Source organism: Trachypithecus francoisi, unplaced genomic scaffold, assembly GCF_009764315.1.
Source record: "Trachypithecus francoisi isolate TF-2019V2 unplaced genomic scaffold, Tfra_2.0 Lachesis_group4, whole genome shotgun sequence".
NCBI lineage: Eukaryota > Metazoa > Chordata > Mammalia > Primates > Cercopithecidae > Trachypithecus > Trachypithecus francoisi.
The window spans coordinates 30,357,977-30,379,902 of NW_022681469.1; the positions used below are offsets into that span (position 1 = coordinate 30,357,977).

The 21,926-nt window shown below is 44.7% G+C and overlaps 1 protein-coding gene across 2 annotated transcripts; it reads right to left on the minus strand.

The window, feature by feature from the left end:
* Window positions 1-2,756: 2,756 nt before the first annotated feature.
* FAM71F1 (family with sequence similarity 71 member F1) lies at window positions 2,757-20,236 on the minus strand. Of its 2 annotated transcripts, none has more exons than XM_033193474.1 (7): window positions 19,896-20,236; window positions 18,594-18,778; window positions 16,452-16,704; window positions 11,573-11,694; window positions 7,611-7,648; window positions 4,417-4,584; window positions 2,757-3,404 (listed from the first exon to the last, which is right to left on the minus strand). In XM_033193474.1, exons 1-7 carry the CDS (start codon window positions 20,139-20,141, stop codon window positions 3,391-3,393), a joined length of 1,026 nt encoding a protein of 341 aa, XP_033049365.1. In that variant the 5' UTR covers window positions 20,142-20,236; the 3' UTR covers window positions 2,757-3,390. The 2 variants fall into 2 exon arrangements, with proteins under 2 accessions (XP_033049365.1, XP_033049364.1); XM_033193473.1 differs by having other exon boundaries at window positions 7,611-7,654.
* Between the last annotated feature and the right edge of the window lie 1,690 nt (window positions 20,237-21,926).

Sequence of the window (21,926 nt, forward strand, 5' to 3'; positions counted from 1 at the left end):
GTAGCAGTGGAAGTAGTGAGAATATCAAATTCTGAATATATTTTGAAAGTAGTTTGAAAGGATTTCCTAATGGGTTGGAAATAGGGTGGAGAGAAAGAGAGGAGTTAAGGATGACTCCAAGGTTTTGAGCAAGTAGAAAAATGAGGCTTCCACTTATTAGGATGGAGAAGACTTTAGAGAGAACAAAGTTTTGAGGGATAATTTTTTTTTTTTTGAGACAGAGTCTCACTCTGTCACCCAGGCTGGAGTGCTGTGGTGTGATCTCAGCTCACTGCAACTTCCACCTCCTGAGTTCAAGTGATTCTCCTGCCTCAGCCTCCTGAGTAGCTGGGATTACAGGCATGCACCACCACACCCAACTAATTTGAGGGATAATATTGAGAGATTTGTTTTGGGCATATTAGACATTCAAGTAGAGATATCGACTAGGCAGTTGGATATGTATCTCTGGAGTACATAGTGGTCTGGACTAAAGATACAAGTTTAAGAGTATATTTGTAGCATGAAATCCATGTGTTTTGATTACAAGAGATTTAAGGACTGAATCCTGGGAATTTCTGATGTTCAGACATGATTGGGGGGTGTTGATGAGAATGAATCAGCAAAGGAACTGAGAAAAAGGCCAATGAGGGGGGAGGAAAGCCAAGAGAGTGTCCTGGAAGCCAAGTGGAGAAAAAGTTCAGGGAGAAAGCATTCTGCTAACAGTGAGGTGGGGCCTGGTTGGCCATGGGCTTTAGCAATGTGGGAATCTTTGACAGGTTTGTTGAGGTAGTGGATGCAAAAACCTGATTGAAGGGCTTCAAGAGACAATGGAGATTTTTAAAAGTTGGATCCCTTTCACGGAGTTTGCTTAAAGGGGTGGAGAAAACTGGAGCAAGGAGGCAGAGGGGCCAAGAGAGGTTTTGTTTTATTTTGTTCTTTTTTTAATGTAAGAAATAAGTATGTTTAGAAGGCATACTAGTATGTTCGTTGCTGATGGGAAGGATCTAGAAGTAGAAATCAAACTGATAATGTAGGAAAAAGGAAAAGTTGCTGGTGTGACATCTTTGGGTGACATGGGATGGGATCTACTACAAAAGGGAAAGAGCTGGACTTTGCTTGGAGACACAGTTCCTCCATAGTAACAAGGAGAGAAGCTAGAGTCAGTGGGTCTGGATCTAGGTAATTGATAGATATGGTGGTGAGAGCCTGAAATTCTCTTTCAATTGAAATTCTCTTACATTCTCAGTGAAATAGGAAGCGGGGTCATCAGGAGGCGTCGGCAGTTAGAGGAGAGAGAAGGTGTGAAATAGCCATTCAGCGGAGTGAACAGATTTAGGGGAATGTATGATGATTTCCAGGCAACATCAAGGACCTCCTTGAGGCCATGATGATGACTTTGCAGTGAGACTGGTTAGTATGTCATGTGATCTTCTCCATTGGGGTTCAGTGGCAAGTTTAGCAGCATCACACAGGCTTGGAGCTGGTAGAGAACTGGATTTAGCCAAGGAAGAAAGTGAGAGAGACACAAAGATGTTGAGAGTGCATGCCAGGAAGTGATAATAATAATGACTGATCACAGGTAATCTGGGTTACAGGGGAAGGAAATGAGAACATGAAGAGAGGGAGGGACAGTGAAAACCTGGTAGAAGCAATAGATTGTAGGATTGGTGCGTCAATGGATTATTGGACTCGGGAAAACATAGGAGATGGTATAGCTAGGGAGTGGAAATAATGGGGTTAGGTGCAGTTATTAATGACAAGCACTAGGGTAAAATCAAGGGAGACAGTGGTTGAGGAGGGTGGAAAAAATATTATTGGAAGGCAGGAGTTCAGGGAACAGAGATCAAAGTATGGGAAGGATCATCTATGTGGATGTTGAAATCATTAGGAATTAGGACATAACTCAGCCTTTGAGTAATGGTGATCCAGGAGCTTATGTTTTTAGCCCTCCAACCATTTCAGCCTGAAAACTACTTCAGTGAGGAAAAAGACACTGCTAGCATATCTTAAGTCAAATCAAAATACGCACCCCAGCTGGGGGATGGGCAGCTTTCCTGAAGTACTCAAAGTCTGTTTCTCATTAAATGTGAAATTTTTCTTTTTTTGAGATAGGATCTCACTCTGTCACCCAGGCTGAAGGCAGTGGCACCCTCATTGCTCACTGCAGCTCGACCTCCCGGGCTTAAGCAATACTCCCATCTCAGCCTCCCTAGTAGCTGGGACCACAGGCACATGCCACCACTCCCAGCTAATTTTTTTGTATTTTTGGCAGAGATGGGTTTTTGCCATATTTCGCAGGCTGGTCTCAAACTTCTGGGCTCAAGTGGTTCACCTGCCTCAGCCAGCCTCCCAAAGTGTTGGGATTACAGGCATGAGCTACTGCTCCTGACACTATTGCACATTTTAAACAAAGAGGCCAGTCCATAGACCATCTGACAAACACTCCTTCATGACTCCCTTCGTCTATAATTGGTAAACCTCTGATTAACCTGTATGTTGAGCCTATATCTCCTATCTCTGGAATCTCTAATTTAAAAAGTATTAACAAGGTATGTCGACATTTCAAGGGAGTGTTATACAAAAAAGAAGTTGAGCCAGTGTTTGTGGCACGGAGATAATAGCACACTTAGGGAATTTGAACACAAAAGAAAAATTCGCCATTCCTTACACACCTTGTCTTACTACCTCCCATAAGAACCTTTCTGCACCTCAAACCCAAACCTCTATTCAGAACAATAGGGCTAGCAAGTCCAAGTTAGGGAACAGACCAACAATGAAGGAATAAAGCTTTAATCAGAAGAGAGGAACTAGCAAGAAAATCAGACAGAAGGGGAGATGGAAGGTGTCTGGCAGTTCACATTTGTCCAGAATGGTCTGAGCAGGGAAGAAAACATATTTCTTTTTTTTTTTGTTTATGGCTTTACTTTCAAGTTTTAAATTAGATAAATAGAAGCTTGGTGAGCATCTCTCAGGCGTGTGTCCCTTCTCTTGCCCTCCTTATCTCGTCTGCCAAGTCTCTTCTCTTTCTTGTTACTGCTTCTCTTTGCGTCTGTCATCTGCTTTGACTTTCTCCCGCCACCTTTCTCATCACCTCCATTTTGCTTTCTTCCACTTCTCTGGTCCTACTTCCCTTTCACTCCTTTCCTCCATCTCTCGAACCCGGCCATTCTGAGAGCACATCTTGCTAGGCCAGCTCTGGCAGCGGCATGGAGGTAGCATATGCCGAGGTGCAGTGATGAGGACATGGTTATGTGCAGCTGGAAAGGCTTTGCTGTCACCGTGAGGTGACTATTTTTCCTTAGTTGCGGTTTTCTCCTCCTCTCCATCCCGATAATCCCTCAGAAGCTGAATGCTGCAAAGTGGTATTGATGAGGCTTGCATAGATTCTCCCCATTGTGGAAGGATGGCTCAAATAGAATTTCCTGTGAGTGTAGGAGAGAAAAGTGTTTGATAGGATATAAATTACCTAAAAAGCTCTTTTGTGAGCACATAGATACTTACGCTAATTTTAAAAAATGGTCAACTATCTATAATAGGTATCTTATAAGAGTTGGTGGTGGCCAGGCCCAGTGGCTCACACCTGTAATCCTAGCACTTTGGGAGGTCAAGGCGAGCAGATCACCTGAGGTCGGGAGTTCAAGACAAGACTGGCCAACATGGTGAAACCCTGTCTCTACTAAAAGTACGAAAATTAGCTGGGTGTGGTAGTGCATGCCTTTAATTCCAGCTACTCAGGAGACTGAGGCAGGAGGATCACTTGAACCTGGGAGGCAGAGCTTGCAGTGAGCTGAAATCATGCCATTGCACTCCAGCCTGGGTGACAGAGTGAGACTCTGTCTCAGAAAAAAAGAGTTGGTGGTTTATTAATGATATTTTACTTTAGAAAACAGAAATCACCCCTCCCTTTTAAGTAAATCTATCTCTGGTCAGACAGAGGCACATAGGAAGTACTTCACAAATGTTTATTAAATGAATGTGTGGATAAACAAATGGGCCTTGAGCATGGAGAGAGAAGGACTGGGACCTTAGGGAGGTCTGACCCCATCCCAGACCCCTTAGCCTACTTCCTTTTCACTCTCTGCACCCCAACCCAAGCAGTAAGAAGGCTCTTCAAGAGCTCCAGGAAAGGAAAAGAGAGGAAAGACCACATGGGGACTCTGCAGAGGAGACCCTTTAGGCCTCTCACACAGCAAGAGAAAGCAGCTGTAGCATCAACAGCATCTGGGGGAACTCTGGGGGCCCTGGAGGTGCCACACATCAGGGTTTTGCTCAGCCCAGTTGGGAAAAGAGGGCTGAGGTCTCTGTGGCTAGCATCCCTCGACCATACCACACAGCTTTCTGGAATCACCCTCAGGACCCCAGGACCTGACCCAGCCCTGAAGCTGAATGTCAGGGCTGCCCCACAATGGCAGGGGATTCCTCCCATTGCTGTACCTATTGGTGGGGCCAGCTGTGGCCCGGTGGAGGCTGCCAGAGTGCTGAGGAGTGACAGGGGCTGCAGGCCGGAGGGGTTCTCTCTTTCCCACTCTCCATACGTGAATGAAGCCCTCCAACGTAGGTCGCGGGTGCAAGGGATGCTGTCTTCACGGGAAGAATCTCTCCCTAGATCAAGTAAAGAAATGCATTTGTTTGTATGCTGGTTCACAGAGCACTCGCAGGTTACAGTCGACATTTGGGGGGTGCTTATGATGTGCCAGGCACCATTCCAAACAATTACATGCATTCATGGTCCTTTAATCCTCACCTCTGTAAGGACAGAGAGGGTGAGTAATTTACCAATGGTCACACAAGGAGAGGCAGAGTCAGAATTCCAAGCCGGGCAGCCTGTCTCCAGAGTCCACTTTCTTACCACTGTATCACATGAACAAGACAGCACCAGTAAAAAGAGAGACCTAATATGATTCAGATGGGTTAATTGAGTGAATTTCCCCAGGAGACTCATCTAGCTGAACTAGCAATGGCCTTGAACCTCAGAAGACCTTAAGCCAGAGCCTTTTCTTGGTCCACTTGGCCCCGGCTTTTCAAAGGATGGCCCGCAGCCCAGCACCTTGGGCATTACCTGGGAGCATGTTAGAATTGCAGTCTCAAGCCCGCTAGATCCAAGAAATTTGAATCTGCCTTTTAACAGGATCTATGGGGGACTGTTTGGACATTAAACTTTGGGAAGTGCTGCAATAGTAGGCCACACCACCTGCTGGTGGGGAGTGCAAAGAGTGAGCCACACAGGTGCTGTTGGGCCTCTGGTTTTTCCAATTGTAAGTCTCTCTTATTTATCCAAAAGTTCCAAGAGGCTGGGGTATAACAGTCTTTAAATTGAGAGAGTATGCTACCTCGCCCAATGAGAAAAGAGGGCCTGGAGGCCACATGGGATGGTTAATTTCAATTCAATTTCAGCCTAGGAACATCTTGGGTGTGGTAGGCCCCATGATGCCAGATACTCTGTGACCCTAAAATTCTGTTTTCTCAAGTCCCAGAAATGCTTGAAATAATCCTCACATCTGTTTTCTTCAAGCCTAATGCCATGGGGTATGTTTTGAGTGTGTATGTTTATACATATGTGTGTTTGAATGTATGTTTAAATGCAGAGAAATGAATCACCATCATGTCATTAGTCGCATAACATGAGAAAACATTCTTAGGCTTGGACAAAATGTGAGGCAGCCACAGCTGTGCTCACCATTTAGAACAGGGGCTGTGAGCTGGCAGCCTCCAGGCTGAATGTGGTCTGCAGATATGTTTTGTTTGCCCACTAAGTGTTAGCCAATACTATGCTTTAATATTTTATAGGAAGGTGGTATCCCACATATGTCCAGATCTTTTGGCTTCTCTTGAAAAACCAGAGTATTTGGCCTGGATTCCAGCATGGCAACAGTTAATGGAAGTCTTAATTGAAGCGTTCACTTTCTCATTGCCACTATCCCCACCGCTCCCTGCTGTCTTCTCAGTTTTGACACCAAGTGTCAGCTGCCAGCAGTTGTTTTACTTATAATAGAATTTAGAGAAAAGTTAACCTTTTGTTACATCCATGTCACCCAGCCCTTTATCCATATTTTTTTTTAAGTCTGAGTCTCACTCTGTCACCAGGCTGGTGTGCAGTGGCACGATCTTGGCTTACCGCAACCTCCACTTCCCCAGGTTCAAGCGAGTCTCCCGCCTCAGCCCCCCGAGTAGCTGGGACTACAGGTACACACCACCATATCCAGCTAATTTTTGTGTTTTTAGTAGAGATGGGGTTTCACCATGTTGGCTAGGCTGGTCTTGAACTCCTGACGTCATGATCTGCCTGCCTCAGCCTCCCAAAGTGCTGGGATTACAGGCGTGAGCCACTGCGCCCAGCCCCCTTTACCCATTTATATCACCTGCAGACCTATGCATTTGTAATCCCTGATTTAGACGAAAGTTAGCAGAGTTCCCCTGGACCTACAGTCTTCTCTAAATTTATAAATATCTTATGATATTCTGGCTGCCCACTGAACCAACGTGAAGGAATAATTTATTAGTGGCATGGTATATGGGTATTTATTGCCTCCCATTGTGTTCTCAGCCCTCTGCTTCATGCTGTGGATAACTGAGAAGCATGAAAACAATTTAGTATTCACTGAAGAAGTATCCCTCAAACCTATAAAACAACTAGGGAATAATGAAAGAGAGGTTATGACCAAGGAAGGATTAGCCTGGCAGGAAGGTGTTGTGTGAAGGGTAGGATTTAGTAGGATAGGCAGGATTTAGAGTGAAGCATCGGGGAAAGGAAGTGGATGGGGGATGAAGGAGGCATGGGATGGCTAAGGTTTGCTGGAGCAAAAGATTTGGACTGGAGAAGATGATTAGGCAGAGGGCTGCTATTAGAGGAACAGTGAGTGAGCAGGTGAGATGGGGGAAGATTGTGCAGGGCCATGCATGCCAAACTGAGTGGATTTGGGGTGAATAGAATCTGGAAATAGGGAACTGGCTGCTTTTTCCAGAATGTGTCATGCTCCCTCATGCAGACTCTGTTTCTTCTTCCTGGAATGCCCTGCCTTGTCTGTTTCAGCCAGCTCACTGGCACTCATTGTCTATGACTCAGCTCAGAAACCATGCCTCCCAGGCCAGCTTCCTGGCAGGAATGAGGGACCCCCTTCTTTGTGCTTCTTTGGCACCCCAGGCATAAGCTTTGAATGTTGCCTGGAAGGAGACGTTTTGTAATTTGGGGATTTCCCCATCTGACACTACCAAATTATAAACTTCTTGAGGGACCATGGGGTCTTTCTACATGGTGACCCTAAAGCCCATCACAGTAATTGGGACTTACACAGTATTCAGTGCATGGTTTTGAATGAATAAATGGATAAATGAACTTGTGGAAGAGTGCTGCAGGCTTGAGATGAGAAGGGCTGGGCTAGCGTAGGGTCTGTGGGTGTAGAAATGAAGTAAAGAATAGAAGATAAATTGCAAAGAAAGAAGTTGGTTAGGACTTGGTGCCAACTTGATTGTGGTGGCCAGAGAGCCTAAAGGAATTCAAACTAAGGCATAGAAAGACAATGTCAATACTGACAGCACCAGGACAACCAGGATGGGGGCTGGAGGGGATCTTATTCTTATATCCAGAGTAGAAAGCTCTTTGAGGTATGGAACCCTGTGCCCTCCCTTACCTGAGCTGTTCTTGTTGGTCTCCACCTTTTTGCTGCTCCTGAAACTCGAGCCATTTCAGGATCAAGGAAATGAAAGTTGAAAGTAAAGGAAAAGAACATTAAATTTGTATTTCAGATCTTGTTCAAAAGTTCCTGATGCAAAGCTTTAGAGACAGATATAAATATGAAAAAGGCCAGCTGTGGCTATATTGGATGGGTGTGACGCATATTAAAGTTCCAGAAAAAAAAACCAGGAAGGGGGAGGTGGAATGGGGTGGGAGGTGGGGAGCAGAGCCCATGCTGCTGATTTTGCTGAGGAGGAGGGGGTGACGCCATCTGTTCAGTTCTGCATCTCAGCCATTTATTTTATTTGCTGTTAAGTTGCATGTTGCTGCCAGTATGCAAAAACTGGTAATAATTGCAACCAGACTAGAACCAGCCCAAATGAGAGAAAAATCATCACTCAGGGACTCCATTCTGGGAAACTGAAGAGAAGGCGCTAAATGTCTGTACAAAGCAATTATCAAGATAGCAGTGAAGCAAAAACGAATCCCTTCCTCCCCTCGTTTCTTACATCCTTCTGATCTGCCCAGACTAGGTTGCCATAGCTCCCTAACTCGTTTTTCCACATCTCTCCTTCCCTTCAAATTAACTGTCAGGCAACAGCTAGCATGACCTTTTCAAAATGTAAATTGGATCACGTCACTTCCCTGTTTAAAATGCTGCTAAGGCTTCCATGACACTGGAAATCTAAATTTCTTCGCATGGCTTCCCAGGCCCTGCCTGGCTCAGTCCCTGCCCTCTTCTACTTATTCTCTTCCACCACTACCCGCTCTTCCACACTGGCCTTCCACCAAGCTTCTTTCTTTGCAGAAGCCTCAGCCTTGCACCTGCCCATTCCCTTAATCTGCCTGGCCCTTCTTCACCCTTTCTTTAGCTGTCTATTGCCTATTTTCTCCTTCAGATCTTAGCCTCCTCTCAACTTCTAGAAATATTAAAAGCTGTCTGTGCCAGAGAATGCCAGTAGGCCCCCAGTGACCCTTTTTGCCTTCTCCCTGGGGGGCACAGTACCTAATTTTGTGTTGTGTACATGGCTATGCAAAATGAGGAATGCATTTCCCAGCCTCCCTTGCAGCTGAGTGAGGTCATGTGACTGAGTGTGACCCATGAGGTATAAACAGAAGCTGTTCTTTAAATAGTAATTTAAAAATCAGTGATTTGGCCAGGCACAGTGGCTCAATCCCGTAATACCAGCACTTTGGGAGGCTGAAGTGAGTGGATCACATGAGGCCAGGAGTTCAAGACCAGCCTGGCCAACATGGAGAAACCCCATCTCTAATAAAAATACAAAAATTAGCCAGGCATGATAGTGAGTGCCTATAACCCCAGATACACTGGAGGTTAAGGCATAAGAATCACTTGAACCTGAAGGCAGAGGTTGCAGTGAGCTGAGACTGTGCCATTGCACTCCAGCCTGGGAGACAGAGTGAGACTCTGTCTCAAAAAAGAAGGAAGAAAGGAAGGAAGGAAGGAAGGAAGGAAAAAGGAAAGAGAGAAAGAGAAAGAAAGAAAGAAAGAAAGAAAGAAGAAAGAAAGAAAGAAAGAAAAGGAAGGAAGAAAGGAAGGAAGGAAGAAGGAAGGAAGGAAGGAAGGAAGGATCAGTGATTTGATATTTTGAGACAGCCAAAAAGTAGTTTCAAAATACCTTGCCCTATTAGAGTCCAGTGCCCTCTAGCTCAGCAATATAACATCTCATCGAGCAGTTCCTTCATTACAGAGCTCTGTATGATATATGGAGTGACAATCTTTAGGATATATTCCTTATACTGGGAAACAGATCAGTCTTTCTCTTGTGTTAATAGTTTTTTACCTCCAGCCAAGTTAGAATTAATAACACAAGTTAATACTTATTGAGAGCTTTCTTACAATTTGCCTCTAAATCTGCTGAGAAGCATTCTAAGTGCTTGATGCATATGAGCTCATTTGATCCTGACATCTGGATGGGGTTGGCACTATTTTCATTTCCATATTACAGATCTGAAAACTGAGCCCCCAAGTTTCGATATGCTCAAGGCTGCAGTCAGAGCAGTGACTTGGGGCCACGTCTATGTGAGCTCTTCGCTGCTGTAAGTGCTTGCCTCCTCTGAGCTGTACTGGTTTTCAGTTTATTACCAGTGCTCAGAAAGAAAGGGAATTTGTTCTGCCTCTGAACTGCTGGTCCAACTGGTTCCTGTTGTGACAAAATTCTCCACTCTAATACCTCATTTTTCTCTCCTGGTAACATTTACTAATTTATTTCTGTCCTCCCCTTTCTATTAAACCATAAGTAATAGGCACTAGGACTTTGGATCCCACTTTATCTGGGACTGAATATTCTGTGGTACCCTCTGGTCTAAGTACGCTCAACTCATGTTTCTTTTAAACCAACCAGTTTTATACCAAGACTTAATGCTAAGTCATCCGTACATACAGCAGCATTGCCTCAGCCATGAAGAAGACAGATCTGTAGCATAGAGCTTTCCAGAACAGACTCTGTATTAAGAAAACGACCACAGAAGCTCCATAAAGTCCAACCAGAGACCTTGGGTGAGTAGGTAAGTAAATCCAATAAGTTGACAATGTTTTGAACTATGGTTTTGATTATTTCCCTGTAGGACTAGAAACTGGATTAGAAATAAGGTTTTACGTGACCCGGCATGGTGGCTCACACTTGTAGTCCTGACACTTTGGGAGGCTGAGGCAGGTGGATCACTTGAGATCAGGAATTCGAGATCAGCCTGGCCAGCATGGTGAAACCCTGTCTCTACTAAAAATACAATAATTAGCCGGGTGTGGTGATGTGCGTCTGTAATCCCAGCTACTTGGGAGGCTGAGGCAGGAGAATCGCATCAACCCAGGAGGCAGAGGTTGCAGTGAGCTGAGACTGTGCCACTGCACTCCAGCCTGGGCAACAGAGTGAGACTCTTGTCTCAAATATACAAATGAAGGCCGGGCGCAGTGGCTCAAGCCTGTAATCCCAGCACTTTGGGAGGCCGAGACGGGCAGATCACGAGGTCAGGAGATCGAGACCACCCTGGCTAACACGGTGAAACCCCGTCTCTACTAAAAATACAAAAAACTAGCTGGGCGAGGTGGCGGCGCCTGTAGTCCCAGCTACTCGGGAGGCTGAGGCAGGAGAATGGCGTGAACCCGGGAGGCGGAGCTTGCAGTGAGCTGAGATCTGGCCACTGCACTCCAGCCTGGGTGACAGAGCGAGACTCCGTCTCAAAAAAAAAAAAAAAAAAAAACAAATGAACAACAACAAAAAAAAGAAATTAGGTTTTACTTTTTCACCTGTATACCTAACTTATCCTCATTGTTGGAGAGTTTCTTTTCATTTTTTATAGTAGTCCTCCTCTGGAGTCAAGCCCACCACGCTTGCTGTGTGGAGAAGGAGAACAAAGCAAGGAGAGCTGGAGGAATGCTGTCCTGAATCAAGGATAAAGACTGAACAGTGACTAGGCACGGTGGCTCATGCCTGTAATCCCAGCACTTTGGGAGGCCGAGGTGGGCAGCTCACCTGAGGTCAGGAGTTTGAGACCAGCCTGGCCAACATGGTGAAACTGCGTCTGAACTAAAAATACAAAAATTAGTTGGGGGCATGGTGGCACATACCTGTAGTCACAGCTACTCAGGAGGCTGAGGCGGGAGAATCGTTTGAACCCTGGGTGACGGAGTGAGAGTCTGTCTCAAAAAGGAAAAAAAAAAAGACTGGATAGTGAGTGGCAGTATATCAAGGCCAGGCTGGTCTTGAATTCCTGACCTCAAGCGATCCACCTGCCTCGGCCTCCCAAAGTGCTGGGATTACAGGTGTGAGCCACCATGCCTGGTCACATAAAACCCTGTGCTCATTAACCAAGATATTTGGTTTCTGGATCTCACAGCCCAGACCATCTGGGTTGCAGGAAGGAATGTCAGAGGCTGGCCTGATTTAAGTCATGTACCTCAACTGGTTCTGCTGGTGTAAGTCGGCAAAAATTTGAGAGAGGGCTTCATTCTCCGCCTTGGCCATTAGTTGAATGAGACTCTCGCTGGGCTGGGAGGCTTGGAGTTTCTTCTGTACTAACTATATGAAGAAAAAAAGCAGAACCAGGTGGTTAAGACCTTGGGGTCATCACATTTTCCTAATATCATGGTTCAGACTCTAAAGTGTTAGAACTCAAAAATTTCCAAAGTGTAGCCACACCAGCTGCTCACAGAGGCAATTCTGAGACCATATTTTTTGGTTTACACTCCTTGTATAGGTAAAAATGTCCTTTTGTGCCTTAAGGATAAATAATATCTTCATTACATACTTTTAACATAACTTAGCAGATACTTATTCCTATTAATATACCTCAATATAATGTATGAATAGCCTATTAATATAAGCTTTAATAAAGTTTATGCTGTTTGGTTTTATAATTAAATGTAGGGGAATCATATATTTGTTACAGAAACTTAGTGGGATTTTTCTTTTGAGACAGAGTTTCACTCTTATGCCCAGGCTGGAGTGCAGTGGCGTGATCTCGGCTCACTGCGACCTCTGCCTCCTGGGTTCAAGCGATTCTCCTGCCTCAGCCTCCCAAGTAGCTGGGACTACAGGTGTCTGCCACCACACCTGGCTAATTTTTGTATTTTTAGTAGAGACAGGGTTTCACCATGTTGGCCAGGCTGGTTTGATCTCCTGACCTTGTGATCTGCCCACCTTGGCCTCCCAAAGTGCTGGGATTACAGGCGTGAGCCACCGCGCCCAGCCTAATTAGTGTTTTAAAATTTAATTTCTCTAAGATATATCCTATATATCCTATAATGTGCTGCTTTTTACATTGGGGCAAAATTAATTTCTTTCCTGCTGCTTGTGATACTCAAAAGTGTTCCAGTCATGCTGTCCATGTCCATAGCCACTCATTCATTCCATATTTATTGAATGCCAACTAGGTGCCAGGTACTAGAGATATAGCCATAAAGAAGACAAATAAAACCCCCTGCCTTCATGGAGTTTCTGTTGTAGCTGAAGTCAGACTTATATTCATCATGTTCTGGGGCAAAAAGGCCCAGGTATCTTCACTGGTGAATTCTATCAAATATTTGAAGAAGAAGTAATAGCAATGCTTCATGAATTCGTTCAGAAAATAGAGGAGGCAATACTTTCCAACTTCTTCAATGAGGCTAATATTAACTTGATACCAAAGCTTGGGTATCACAAAGATATCACAAGAAAATTGCAGACCAATATCTCTCATGAGCATAGATGCAAAATTCCTTAACATAATGTGAGCAAACTGAATCTAGTAACATATGAAAAAGAAATATATACACTGTGACCAGGCAGATTTTATTGCAGGAACACAAAGTTGGTTTCACATTTAAAAAAATCAATTAATGTAATATACTATATTAACAAAATAAAGGACAAACCACATAATCATCTTAATAGATGCAGAGACATCATTTAACAAAATCTAATACCCATTCATGATGAAAGAAAACAAAAGAAAGAAAACCTTTTCAATAAACTAGGAATAAAGGGAACTTCCTCAACCAGATTAAGGGCATCTACAAATATTCATAATAAGCATCATACTTAATAGCAAAAAACTGAATTTTTTTCCTAAGATCAGGAACAAGACAAGGATGTCTGCTCTTGTTTCTCCTATTAAACGTGTACTGGAGGTTCTAGCTAGTGCAATAGAGCAATAAACAAACCTAGATTGGAAATGAAGATGTGAAACTGTCCTTATTGCAGATGACATGAGTGTGTGTGTGTGTGTGTGTGTGTGTGTGGTGTGTAGATAGAAAATCCCTCGACCAGGCGCGGTGGCTCAAGCCTGTAATCCCAGCACTTTGGGAGGCCGAGACGGGCGGATCACAAGGTCAGGGGATTGAGACCATCCTGGCTAACATGGTGAACCCCGTCTCTACTAAAAAACACAAAAAACTAGCCGGGTGAGGTGGCAGGCGCATGTAGTCCCAGCTACTTGGGAGGCTGAGGCAGGAGAATGGCGTAAACCCCGGAGGCGGAGCTTGCAGGGAGCTGAGATCTGGCCACTGCACTCCAGCCTGGGCAACAGAGCAAGACTCTGTCTCAAAAAAAAAAAAAAAAAGAAAATCCCAAGGAATCCATAAAACTGCTATAATGTATAATGAAGTTAATATTTAAAAACCGGCCGGGCGCGGTGGCTCAAGCCTGTAATCCCAGCACTTTGGGAGGCCGAGACGGGCGGATCACAAGGTCAGGAGATCGAGACCATTCTGGCTAACACAGTGAAACCCCGTCTCTACTAAAAAATACAAAAAACTAGCCGGGCGAGGTGGCGGGCGCCTGTAGTCCCAGCTACCCAGGAGGCTGAGGCAGGAGAATGGCGTGAACCCGGGAGGCGGAGCTTGCAGTGAGCTGAGATCCAGCCATTGCACTCCAGCCTGGGCAACAGAGCGAGACTCCGTCTCAAAAAAAAAAAAAAAAAAAAAAAAAAAATTAAAAACCAATTGTATTTCTAATACTATCAATGAATGACCCAAAAATGAAATTAACAAAACACAAACAGTTCTCTTCACAACAGCATCAACAACAATAAAATACTTAGGAAAACATTTAATAAAATAAGTGCAGAACTTGCAGAACTTGTCTACTAAAAACTACAAAATAGGTCGAGCATGTGGCTCACACCTGTAATCCCAGCACTTTGGGAGGCTGAGGCAGGAGAATTGCTTGAGCCCAGGAGTTCAAGACCAACCTAGGCAACACAGCGAGACCTCACCTCTATTAAAAACAAAACAAAAGCTACAAAATATTGCTGAGAGAAACTAAAGTATTGAATAAATGAAAAGACATTCCATATTCAGATATTGGAAGACTCAATATTATCAGATGGCACTTCTCCCCAAAGTGATGTATAAATTCAACAGGTGCTGATCAAAATTCTAACAGGTTTTTTTGTGAAATTAACAAACTGATTCTAAAATTTACATTAAAATGCAACACATCTAGAATAGCCAACATAGCTTGAAAAAGAACAAAATTGGAAGACTTGTATCACCCATTTTCAAACTTAATATAAAGATGCATTAACCAAAACATTGTTATATTGACACAGAATAGACAAATAAATCAACAGAATGGAACGGATAATTCAGAAATAAATCCTTATATTGACAGTAAGTTGATTTTAAACGAAGGTGCTAAGACAATTCAATGTGGGAAGGAATAGTCTTTTCAACAAGTGGTGCTAGGCTAATTACATATCCACATACACAGAAAAAGTACTTAGATCATTACCTCATTCCATATATAAATAGTAACTCAAAATGGATCATAGACCTAGATGTAAGAGCTGAATCTATAAGACTCCTAAAGTAAAACATAGGATAAATCTTTGTGACTTTGGAATGAACAAAGAGTTCTTAGATATGCATAGAAAACCTGATCCATAAAAGAAAAAGTTTCATGCCTGTAATCCTAGCAATTTGGGAGGCTGAGGCAGGTGGATCATTTGAGGTCAGGAGTTTGAGATCAGCCTGGCCAACATGGTGAAACCCTGTCTCTACCAGAAAATACAAAAATTAGTTGAGTGTGGTAGCACATGCCTGTAATCCCAGCTACTTGGGAGGCTGAGGTGGGAGAATCACTTGAACCCAGGAGGTGGAGGTTGCAATGAGTCGAGATTGTGCCATTGCACTCCAGCCTGGGCAACAGAGCGAGATTGTCTCAAAAAAAAAGAAGAAAAAAGTTGACAATTGCACTTTATCAAATTTAAAAACTTTTGCCCCTTAAAAACCTCATTAAGAAAATGAAAAGCAATTCATAGACTGAGAGAAAATATTATCAAATCATATATCTGAGGAGCAACTTGTATCCAGAATATACAAAGAATTCTTACAATGCAACGAGAAGAAAAAACCCAATTGAATAATGGTCAGTGCTGGGCACAGTGCCTCATGCCTGTAATCCCAGCACTTTGGTGGGCCGAGGTGGGTGGATCACCTGAGGTCAGGAGTTCCAGACCAGCCTGGCTAACATGGCAAAACCCCATCTCTACTAAAAATACAATAATTGGCCAGGCGCGGTGGTGCACGCCTATAATGCCAGCTAGTTGGGAGGCTGAGGCAGGAGAATCACTTGAGCCGGGGAGGCAGACGTTGCAGTGAGCCAAGATCGCGCCACTGCACTTCAGTCAGGGCGACAGAGTGAGACTCCATCTCAAAAAAAAAAAAAAAAAAAAAAAAAGCAGAATAAAACAAAAAGAAACTACAAATACTCTGTGACTCTGCCCTGGAGTTGGCCCCATGCTACAATATGGATGAACCTGACAAATGTTATGCTAAGTGAAAAAAGCCAGACATAAAAGACTATATGTTGTAAGAGTCCATTTATATGAAATGCCAAAGATGAATGTGTAGAGACTAAAAACAGATAATGGTTGCCTAGAGTTGGGAGTAGGAACAGGGAATGACTGCAAATGGGCGAAGGGGAATTTTTTAGGGTAATGGAAATGTTCTGGAACTGGATTATGGTGATGGTTACATGACTCTATACATCTACTGAAAGTGTTGAAACTGTGGTTTCAACATAATCCACAATAAAATCCACAATGGTAGATTTTAGAAAACAATAAACAATTTACATAAAATTGTTTATATAAAATATATATAAAAATAAAACACAATTATAAAATAAGAAAATCCCCCATAGTGGATTTTATGGTTCTAAATGCTATTCAATAAAGCTGTTTAGAAAAGGCCTCGAGCTGAGGTCACCTTCATAGGGTGCTCACATACCAGCTGGGTTAAGCTCTACGTCACTGCTCTGGCCTTGGCTGGAGATTGGCAATGGTGATTACTTACCTTTGAATCTCCTGAGGGGCTGCAGCAGTTCCTGGGTACCAGGCAGTGACTGACAAGAATCCTGGGGTCTTTGGTGGTGATGGACAGCCCCTTTTGCAGAATTTGAACCAGTCGGATCCAGAAGTGGAAGACAGTCTCAGGATGGTCAGGGTGGAGCTTTAGGTAATAAATCTTCTCGGTGACTGTCCTCAACTGCAGGATGCGTTGATGGTGGTCACATACCTGGAGCTCTACAAACTTCAATGGGAGAATCCTGAAGCCACCAGGGAAGACACACATTGACAACCCTATTGCATCCAATCTGACCCTGTCTTCATTAAAAAGAGGAAGGTCTTCTTTAGAACTAAGGCTTTTGGAGGTAGGAAAGAGGGTGCTTTAGCACAGTGCTGTTCAGATGTTGGGGAGACCAAATACACCGGGTGAGTTTGTTTAAAATGCAGACACCTGAAGACACCACTAAATATTCAGATTCAGTAAGAATTGGGTGTGGCCCTGGAATTTGCATTGTAACTTCCACCCACCCTGCCATGATTCTCGTGTGCCCTGGACCCTATTTGAGAGAGACAGCCTAGGAGGTAAGGTGGCTGGAGTCATAAGATTTTGCAATTTCTTTCTTTCTTTCTTTTCTTTTTTTTTTTTTCAGACGGAGTTTTGCTCTTGTTGCCCAGTCTGGAGTGCAATGGCACGATCTTGACTCACTGCAACCTCTGCCTCCCGGGTTCAAGTGATTCTCCTGCCTCAGCCTTCTGAGTAGCTGGGATTACAGTCATGTGCCACCAGGCCCGTCTGATTTTTTATTTTTAGTAGAGATGGAGTTTCATCATGTTGGTCAGGCTGGTCTCAAACTCCTGACCTTAGGTGATCCACCCGTCTCTGCCTCCCAAAGTGCTGGGATTACAGGCGTGAGCCACCGCACCCAGCTGAAATTTCTTTCTTGAAAGCACCAAAGGAGCTTGCCCCACTGTCTGGCTTGTTCATTTATTGAGTTTAATGCCACAGTTAGTCTTCCCAAGGGAGTTAAAGTTCAAGGATCTGGCGATGGATCTAGTATTAGTCAGCTGGGACTGGGCAGTACTTGCTACAGGTACACCAAGAACATCATGGAGAGGTGTATCACCGAGGTAGCATGGAGAAATGAAGGGCTTTCCTGGACTTTTGGGAATTTCTAGAGATTCTTGAGATATCCTACAGATTATCTAAAGAGGCCCAAAGATTTAAAAAGGCTACTTCATCCTGGACAAGCATAATGTCACTATATGCTACAGCTCTAAGTAAGACTTAGTCCCATTTATTTTACTGATTAAAAAAAAACTGGCAGGGCATGGTGGCTCACACCTGTAATCCCAGCACTTTGGGAGGCTGAGGCAGGTGGGTCATCTGAGGTCAGGAGTTCAAGACCAGCCTGGCCAACATGGTGAAACCCTGTCTCTATTAAAAATACAAAAATTATCCCAGCGTGCTGGTAGGTGCCTATAATCCCAGCTATGTGGTAGGCTGAGGCAGGAGAACCACTTGAACCTCGGAGGCAGAGGTTGCGGTGAGCCAAGATCCCACCATTGCACTCCAGCCTGGGTGACAGTCTTTTTTGAGATTCACTCTCAAGAAAGAAAGAGAGACAGAGAGAAAGAGAGAAAGCGAGAAAGCGAGAAAGAGAGAGAGAGAGAGGGAGGGAGGGAGGGAGGGAGGAAGGAAGGAAGGAAGGAAGGAAGGAAGGAAGGAAGAAGAAAACTGAGGCGCAGCAAATAACTTGTGATTTTAAAAACTGAGTCCAGTTAGTTGCATACCAAGAACTAAAAATAATCTCCTTTCCCCAACCACTGCTCCATCTGCCAGACCTCACTGCCTCCTTGCCCTTGGGCCCAATGCTGAGAGATTTCCTATGAATTGAGTGGCGTCCGTGCAGCGAGAAAGAAAGTGGGCAGGTAGACTGGCCCCTCACTCCTGTCCACATGACATCTCCCTTTGTCCCTCTTGGCCTCTGTCTTTCCAGTGTACCACCTGTCTTAGGATACTGTTGTCTAAAAAATCAGTGTCACTGCTGATGACTTCTCTATCTTCTCCTTGAGTTTAGTAGTCAAGCAACCTCCACTTTGCATCCACCCCTCACCCCTCTTGTCCTCCATTCTCATCTGCGTTGCTCACCTCTTCAGGAAGATGTTGGGGGCTGTGGATGGTCTGTTCCATGTCTGACTCTGCCCCTGGTGCCATTTGACACTGGCCATGAGTAGGATGTTGGGGAGGGGCAGGCAGGGCACTGAGGAGGTCACCCCCAGGGCCATGGTGTAGGAGGCTTTGTAGATGTCTCGCCAATTCCTGCCCCTTTTGACCTGCAACACAGCACCCAGGCACAACCTGAGCATTTGGCAAAAGCTGCCATCTGTTTCAGCCCAGGGTTTCTCAACCTCGATACAATTAATGTTTTGGGTTGGATATTCTCTGTTGAGGGCAGGATACTGCCCTGCACACTAGAGAATGCTTAGTAGCATCCTTGACCTCTACCTACTAGTTCTAGTAGCACTACCAGCCAAATGGCGACAACAAAAAATGTCTCCAGACATTATCAAATGTTCCCTGGCAGTTGGGGCCAAATATCAATTCTTGTTGATAACCACTATATTGATTAAACAACTACTAGTATTTAAATGATATTTCAACCACCCTTTGTTAACAATTGCCCACAAGAATTACAGCTCAGGAGTTCCCTGCCATCTGTCATTTCTGCCAATCCTCCCTGGACTGTTTCCTGGCTTTCTCTGAAAAATTTATCCTCTTGTTTCTTCCTGAGGGGCCCTCTTATCTCCTGCACCTTCACTGAACAGGAAGGTCCTCTCTAACTCCAAAGTGATGTTTATTCTTGCTTCCATCCAACCAGAGGAGAGCCCAGGCAAGGAGACAAACATGCACCAAGTGCTTGTTAGACCAGGTGCTTTGCTTGCTGTATTAGCATTTCATCCTCAGGTCAATTCAAACCTTTTGCAATAAAGGGACCAGATTCAGGCTGCACAGGTTACTTGCACAGTCACCTCCCAAGGAGAAGGCAGAAGACTGGAATCTGAGCCCAGCTGTCTCTGGGTCCCCAGGTGCTGTTCTTTCTCCAATCCACATTTTTGTTCTCAAGAAGCGTCTCTTTTCACTGCCTCTTTTTTCATCTACTTCAGGTGACAGCCTGGGGGCTGAAGTAAACTGGAGGATTAGAATACCGAATTCTCCTCTCAGAGCAGAGGACCCCTGACCTTTCTCCCTGGGTGACAGCTATCTGCAGGAGAAGCCCTGTCTGAGGCTCAGCAAAGCCCAGGTCAATGGGGATGGCCTTGTATTCCAGGTCACTAGCTTCTTGCCTCAATTCTCACTCCGCCCCAGTTTCAGGGGTGGACTCTCTCAGTCATATCTTGGGAACAGGTTTAGAAGAATCAAAAAGTGCTATTCTGTGCCACCCAAGAGTACCTGGACGAAGTTGCTTTCAAACACCACGGAGTTAGGAAACAGGTTGAATTCTGGAGAATGAACCACCTGGCAGAGCAGTCCCTCCTCCACACCTAGGCCCACTCCAGGGTTCGGCTCTCGATCCACAGGAAAGAGGCCCCTGAATTCTTCCCAGGTATTCAGGGAAGGGAAGGTTGGATAGGATCTTGTGACTTTTACTGTCTTCTTTGATTTCCTCCAAGTCTTTCCATGTGGAACTGATGACATTTCTACACATGCTCAGGGGCCTGCTGCACATTTGTCCTGGGATCTCTCTCTCCCCTGCTGGCCTTGGGCAGCTGGCCAAGCCCTGGGACCGCCAGTCAGCTCACAATGATGAATGGATGACATCATGAAAAACCAGGACGGACCTGCAGGAAGGGGAAGTGCAGAGGAGCCTCCCTTTTCCTCCAGAGAGCTTGTGTGCCTTATTGGTGCCTTGATATCCCCCAGCCCTTCTCAGGACCCCAGGACATAGTCCTCCCAGAACTTGCAGAGAAAGCAGTGAGCCAGGCAGAAAGCAAGCAAGGAGAGCTGTCAGGAAGCTCCTTCCACTGCTAAGAGGAAAATGCCCTTCCTGCCTTTCAACCCTTCCTTACTCTGAATGCAACCTATCTCACACAACTTTAAAAGCTGCGTGTCCATTGAAAATCCCATCTTCCTAAGCTTTGCATCATGTGGCCCCCCGACACTCTGGTGGATCTGCAGGTTATGGGAGCAGTTGTAGGGCAGTTGGTGTCTGCTCTGTGTTCTGCTGTGGCAGGCTGGTTACTTCTGCAGGACTTATTTCCCTTAGGAGTTCAAACTGAAGAAGCAGGAAAAGGAATTAGTTTCTTATCCAGAGGCTGGCTTTGTCAGGGCGCTAGCTGGGAGGAATAGAACCTCTGCTAGGTCCACAAGCTGTTCCCCATCTCGGAGAATGACAGCGTCCCTCAACCCTGAACCAGAGGAGGAAAGAGCCCAAATCATGGGCTGCTAGGTCAGGGGGAGAGAACCAAGCAGGCTGACCACTATGCAAGGCCATTCCCGGGAGAAACTGTTTTCTAATTTGGACCAAATTCTAAATTTTTATTTTTATTTTTGAGATGGAGTCTCGCCCTTTTGCTCTGGCTGGAGTGCAATGGCGTGATCTCGGCTCACTGCAACCTCCGCCTCCTGGGTTCAAGTGATTCTCCTGCCTCAGCCTCCCGAGTAGCTGGGATTACAGGCATGTGCCATCACACCCAGCTAATTTTTTGTATTTTTAGTAGAGACAAGGTTTCTCCATGTTGGTCAGGCTGGTCTCGAACTCCCGATCTCAGGTGATCTGCCTACCTTGACCTCCCAAAGTGCTGGGATTAGCCACTGTGTCTGGCCCAAATTCTGAATTTATTACATAATGAACTAACCATCAAGGTCAAATGTGACATATATAGAAAAAGAGTTTGACAAGCATTACACACAAAGGACAAGCATGGAGGCTGACTTTTGTATTTCATTATAAAGTCAGAGAGAAGCCTAAAGGGCCTGGAGGCTCTCCCCGTCCAATTCCATCAGTCCTTCCCTCTGGTCATTCAGATCACACCCCTGCTCCAGCACCTGTTATAGCTCCTGACTCAGTAAAGCAACTTCTGACCTCACTTTTCTCATTATCTTTTGTTTACCAGGTAGGAAAAGTGATTTCATGGTTACATTCTCTAAGGATTGGATTAGAGACCACATCCTTTGGTTTGCATTTCCCTAGAAATAACCTAGAAAGGGAACACACAGCACAAAAGCGTAGTAATTAATAAATGGATATGTTGCTGTTCACAGTTAAAGCTTAACCACAAAAATAAAGCTCATTGGTTTAGATATACGGTTTGAGTATACTTGGCCATTGAGACACCCAAGAGTCAGTTGGGAGATGACTTCTTCTCTTTTCCGTGCAAGTCTGTTAAGCACACTTCTATGGTGTTCAACCCTCAGAGGAAGAAGGCTTGGGTGCCCAGTCTAGAAAGCTGATTGTGAGCAAATGATTTTTTAGCTCTAAAC